The sequence below is a fragment of the Emys orbicularis genome, chromosome 1, assembly GCF_028017835.1.
Source record: "Emys orbicularis isolate rEmyOrb1 chromosome 1, rEmyOrb1.hap1, whole genome shotgun sequence".
In the NCBI taxonomy this organism is placed as follows: Eukaryota; Metazoa; Chordata; order Testudines; family Emydidae; genus Emys; species Emys orbicularis.
Window position 1 is genome coordinate 92,272,189 of NC_088683.1, and position 5,997 is coordinate 92,278,185.

Below are 5,997 nucleotides of genomic sequence, written 5' to 3' on the forward strand. Positions count from 1 at the left end.
TCCACTCCCCAGCGGGAGCTTGAGGGCCGGATTTAAACGGCTGGCAGGCCCACGGGCCATATTTTGCCCACCCCTGACCTAGACACTGAGTCCTCATGTTGTAGTTTTGCATTTGATTTTTCCTTCCTAAATGTCATATTTTGCACTTGCCTTTATTGAATTTCATCTTGTTGAATTCAGACTAACTCTCCAATTCACAGAACTCATTTTAAATTCTAATTGTGTCCTCCAAAGTGCTTCCAACCCCTCTCAGCTTGCTCTTTGTGACGGGGTCCCTGTGGTGCAACCTGGAATGCAGGACTGTTGAGCCCTCCAACCCCACCAGCCTGGGCTGCCTCTCACACTGTGAGGCTGATGTCAAGCTACCAGCCTCTGAACTTATCCTCTAGGGGCTTACAAATTGATTATTTAATCATTTGGTCCAGTATCGTCCCATGTATCAAATTTAGGCTGACTGGTCTATAATTCCCCAGGTCCTCTTTGTTCCCCTATTTAAAGAGAGGTACTATACTTGCCCTTCTCCAATCTTCTGGCACCTAACCTGTCCTCCATGAGTTCTTGAAGGTAAATGCTAACGGTTCTGAGATTACTTCAGGTAGCTCCTAACGTATCCTAGGATGAATTTTATCAGGCCCTGCTGACTTGAAGACATCCAATTTATCTACATATTCTGTAACCTGTTCCTTCCCCCTTGTTTTTAATATTAATTGTGTTAAGTATCTGTCACCTTTAACCCTTTTAGTGAAGACTGAAGCAAAATAGGCATTAAACACCTCAGCCTTCTTGATGTCATCAGTTCTTATCTTTTTCCCTGCTAAGTAGAGGACCTACACTTTCCATCATCTTCCCCTTGCTCCTAACGTATTTAAAGAACTTCTTCTTATTACCTTTCATGTCTATTGCTAGGAGTAACTCATTTTATGCTGAGCCTTGCTGATTTTGTCTCTGCGTGCATGTGCTATTCTTTTGTACTCCTCCTTAATAATTCATCCATGTTTCCACTTTTTGTAAGATTCCTTCTTGATTTTCAGGTCATTACAGTGCTCCTTATGGAGCCATATTGGCCTCTTCCTATCTTTCCTTTGCATCAGGGTAGTTTGCAATTGTGCCTTTGATATGGTCTCTTTAAGAAACTGCCAGCTCTCCTGAACTTCTTTTTCCTTTAGAGTTTTTTCCCATGGGATCTTGCCTACCAGCTCTCTGAGTTTTTTATAGTCTGCCTTTCTGAAGTCCATTGTTCTTATTCTGCTGCTCTCACTCCTTCCTTTCCTTACAATCATGAAAAGTGTCATTTCATGACCGCTTTCCAAACTGCCTTCCACCTTCAGATTTGCTACCAATTCCTCCCTGTTCATTAGAATCAAGTCTAAAATGGCTGTCCCCCTGGTTACTTCCTCCACTTTCGGGAATAAGAAGTTGCCCCCAATATACTCCAAGAAATTATTGGAATGGGCAGGTCATGAAACAGTGTCGCTCTAAAACTTTACAGACTTGGCCACTGATCCTGCAATGTGTTATGTGTGGGAAGAGCCCTGCAGAGACGTGTTGAATTTAGTGGGATTCTGCATGGACATGGAATTCTACCCTTGTGCAGTTCCCCGCTCATTATTGATCTTTCTTCCCACTTGATCAGTCACAGGGACCTTTAATTATTTGTTTTGCCAGATAAGAACCAATGGTCACAAAATGTTCCTCTTTTTAGAACAATTCTGATTGGAGAATATTGGTGCTCAAGTGAGTTTAATACCCCTCAAAATCCTTCCATCTCTCAAAACAGAGGAGTTGTTTATTTTTCAGACAAATACAGGGCAAATACAGTGAAAAGGTCACTATCCAACCATGTTACACACCCTCTCCCTGCTGCTTATCCTAGCCCTGAAGGGACTGTCTACAGATGAAGGTAAATGTTATTTAGAGATTATTCTTTTATTTCCCCCCTCCCTGTTATCTAATTATTTTAGTGGGAAGGATTCCTATAAGCAGGCCAAGTCCACCACTACCAGACGCAGCTACAGAACCATGTTGTTGTACCCTCTTACATGCCATCTGTTTTCTCTGATATCATTGACAGACTTGATCATGATCCTGCAAGACGCTCTTAGCTCCCAAATGCAGACAATGGGATGCACTCCCCTATCCCAAGATCTTCTAGCTAAAATGTTTCCCTGAAAAGAGTTTTACAATATTGTCAGCTATTCTTTCAGCTTGTATCTGGGAAAGTGCTCCCATAAGAATTTCTCTGCCAGTGCAAACAGGGTTTGTCATTCAAAACTTTAAGCTCACCTGCAGTAAGACAGGATATTCCTGATTATTTTCTGCAGCCCCTGAAGTGGTACTTGAAGGTGTAGCATCCCAGTCCAGCATCTATGACAAATATGGAAACCCTGGCAATGCCATTGATGGGTCCCCGTCCAGTGATTACCTGAGAGGAAAATGTAGTCACACGGACTTAGATATTAATCCATGGTGGACACTGGATTTGAGAGCGAGGGTTCAAGTGTTCAGAGTAAAGATCACCAATCGAGGAGACTGTTGTGAAGAGCGGCTAAACGGGGCTGAAATCCGAATTGGGAGCTCGCCGGAGAGAGGCGGCAGAACGAATCCCAGGTAATATGCTCTGATGGTCTGAATGAAAGTGCTTGAGCGCATAGAAGGAAATGGAGTGGAAGTGATTAGAACAGATCTCAAATGGTTTTGTTGTTCATAATGGTTTTAACTAAGCTATGCTCAGTTCCACTGACCAGTACAACTGCCTCTGTTCATAGTGTGTGTGTGTGTGTGTGTGTGTGTGTGTGTGTGTGTGTATGTGTGTGTGTGTGTGTGTGTGTGTGTGTGTGTGTGTTTAACATGCTTTAAAATGGTTTCTATCAAGTATGATGTGTAGTTGGGGTTTTAGAGGCTACAAGCAATTTCCTCACCTCTCCTGCTAGTAATTGCATGATCAGCTTTTTGCTCTCTTAAGACCCTTGATGCAGCACAAACCCCAGCATTCATGCGGAGTCCCGCATGGTACTATTGTGTGTGAGCACACAGGTCCAAGCTAGTGGCTCCTGAATCAAGATTGGGCCTTTAATTAGACTTTCACAGTTTCTTTCTCAGAATCGCTTTCCCATGGGACATTGATGTAATGAATCTACAGGATTGATTTAAAGAAAGCTGTTGTTTAAAATGATTCAGCATCAGATTCTGCCACTCTTATGAGTGTTACCTGGAAACTCCTTGAGGAGTGAGGTACTACCCAATGTGAGTAAAGGTGGCAGAATTTGGCCCTAAAGATCCTCATGCCAAACTTGTAGAATCAACCTTATCTATAGCAGTACTACAGCCAACACTAGAGTAAATAGTCTGCTTGTGTTGTTCTGCCTTAATAGTGATTCATTGTTTAACAAATAACTGAGGAAAAATAGGATGATTACATTTATTTGCTGAATTATGGGTCCAGTTTGTATTTTTCATCCTTTCCCCCCTGTGATCTGAGCTCTTGTTGTTGTCAAAGTATAATAATAATGGCTATTAATATGCTTCATTTTCAGATGTGCCCAGATTGACTCCATGGGCCGTGGGGAAACACGCTCATTTGACTGTGAAGGAATGCAAGGGCAGTATGTGACTGTGACCATCCCAGGCACAGAAAAATACCTCACGTTGTGTGAAGTCCAAGTGTTTGGTCTACCAGTAAATTCTTCTGGTAAGTAGAGCATTGCCCCAGGGGAATGTATTGACTTGTATTCAGCTGCATGGCTCCCCTTGGCTGGAGAGAATCAGATCTACATAGAAGTGTGTACATGCACCACTGCTTTCTGATCAATGGAATTAAACATACTCAGGTGTGTGGTGTGCTGAAAAGGACACACCAGAAATGTGAGAAAGCCTCTTCTGCTGCAAAGAGAGTTCTGATGAGGTTTGTGAGTGAAGTCTTCAATTTGACAGTGACCACTGAGACGGTAAACAAAGTGTGAGATGCCTGGAACTGTGTAAAGATTGGTATGAATGTTGTCCTACATTTTTAAAGAACAGTTTGTGTCTGTCTTTGGCTTTCTCTGGCTGTGCCCATACTAGCACTTTTGTTAGTAAAACTTATGTCGCTCGGGGCTGTGAAAAAAACACACCCAGATGGACATACGCTACACTGACAGAAGCATAGGCACTGACTTCTGCTCGCGCTGGTGGGTGCTCGACCCGCCTCTGCCCCCGGCCCTGCCCCGACTTGACCCCTGTCCTGCCCCCATTCCAACCCTGTCCCCAAAGTCCCTGCCCCAACTCCGCCCCCTTCCTGCCCCTATTCCGACTCCTTCCCCCAATCTCCACTCTGGCCCCGCCTCCTCCCTGCCTCCTCCCCTGAGCGTGCCATGTTCCCACTCCTCCCCCATCCCTCCCGGAGCAAGTGCTGGGAGGTAGGTGGAGGAGCGGGGACGCGACGCGCTCAGGGGAGGAGACAGAGGAGGAGGTGAGGTGGGATGGGGGGTGGGGAGGGGAGCTTGGCTGCCAGTGGGTGCAGAGCACCCACTAATTTCTCCCTGTGGGTGCTCCGGGGCTGGAGCACCCATGGAGTCGGTGCCTATGGACAGAAGCTCTCCCACTGACATAGCTACCACCGCTCATTGGGGGTGGTTTCATTATGACAATGGGAGAGCTCTCTCCCGTCGGCTTAGAGTGGCTACATGGGAGACTTTACAGCGGCGCAACTGCATCGTTACAGCTGTGCTGCTGTAAGGCCTCTAGTGTAGACATAGCCTCTGTTTCCTTCCACCTTTTTCCTTGGCTTCCCTTGTGTTCTGTGCTTTATGCTTGGGTTCTGGCTTTAGTGGCTGCTTCTGGGAATTTTTGTTTGTTTGTTTAATTTTCCTTCTCCGTTCTCACATACTCATTTTAAAAAACTCCAGTTCCTGAAAGACAGCAATTTATTACTTGATTTTTTTTCTGCTTCCCAGCTGTTGATGTTTACAGATGTCTACAGATGTGTAACATATAAAGGAACCCTGAAACTGACTGTGCGCAAAATACTGTCAAATACACAAAGGGTCTGCACTTACTCTCATTGGAGTCAGTGACAAAACCCTCCTGGACTTAGATAGTGTAAGACTAAGCCCAGTGTAAACAAACGGGGGGAAATAATCTTAGCTGTTACTCATTACCAAAGTAACATACAAAATTGCAGACAAATATGTGATTTTTTTTTCTAGTTGATGATGTCCATTTAACTAAGAAACTAGGTTTGTGGCTTACAATGCCATTGGGAAACATTAACCCTAAAATGGTGCTAACAGTCCTGAAACTGTTTTTGTCTCCTAAGGTATTTTCAGAGGAGTCAGGGGCCCAAATCCCAGTGAATTCTAGTGGGCTTTGGATGACTGACTGCCTTGGGCTCCTTTGAAAATTCCGGACTAAAGAACGTTACTATCATTTTGAATTGCCTGGCATTGTTGCTGAATGAAGATAGTAGGCGGGCCTAAAAAGTTTGCTGGACTTGTAGGTCCTCCTGTCACCTGTGAGAACCGTAGATAGTCAATAGGTGGAGGCACCATGTGGAGCCACGTTGGCTCTGTGCTAACCTTGGACTAAGGGTCTGGCTATACTGGGAGCCAGAAGGTGTAAATTCCAGCTCGAGTAGACATACCCACTCTAGCTCTGCACTAAAAATAGAAGTGTAGCCATAGCGGCACAAGCGTGGGAGGGGCTAAGTGCCCCGAGCACGAACCTCTGGTCTTAGATAGAATCATATTTTCAGCAGCTAGCGCTTCTCAGAGCTAACATGAATATGTCTCGTAAAGCTGGAAATTACACCTTCCAGCCCCAGTGTAGACATACCCTAAATTCCTTCTTTATCGCTGCTGTTGCACCAGCCTCCAAGATGAGCTCCTTTTCTCTCTCAGGGACTCCGCTGCTCCATGCCATCAGGTGAGTCCTTTTTATGATCCCACTTAAAATGAGGGTGAGCCCCTAGACCAGACTGTTTGGCGCACAATCCTTAGCACAAAAGCAGGATGCTGCCACCAA

The 5,997-nt window shown here is 45.0% G+C and overlaps 1 protein-coding gene across 1 annotated transcript; it reads left to right on the top strand.

The window, feature by feature from the left end:
* The first annotated feature begins 1,839 nt into the window (after nucleotides 1–1,839).
* Nucleotides 1,840–3,696, top strand: LOC135879049 (pentraxin fusion protein-like). Its single transcript, XM_065404897.1, has 3 exons — nucleotides 1,840–1,900; nucleotides 2,322–2,607; nucleotides 3,534–3,696. The coding sequence occupies exons 1-3, from the start codon at nucleotides 1,840–1,842 to the stop codon at nucleotides 3,694–3,696; spliced, it is 510 nt and encodes a 169-aa protein (XP_065260969.1).
* Nucleotides 3,697–5,997: the final 2,301 nt, after the last annotated feature.

What these genes read in the sequence shown, in the direction of transcription:
- LOC135879049 (XM_065404897.1), top strand. Translation starts at nt 1,840, where the DNA reads ATGTTACACACCCTCTCCCTGCTGCTTATCCTAGCCCTGAAGGGACTG. An exon ending in GGGACTGTCTACAGATGAAG is followed by an intron (nt 1,901 to 2,321) that starts GTAAATGTTATT and finishes TATTTTCTGCAG; the next exon opens with CCCCTGAAGTGGTACTTGAA. An exon ending in GGCGGCAGAACGAATCCCAG is followed by an intron (nt 2,608 to 3,533) that starts GTAATATGCTCT and finishes CTTCATTTTCAG; the next exon opens with ATGTGCCCAGATTGACTCCA.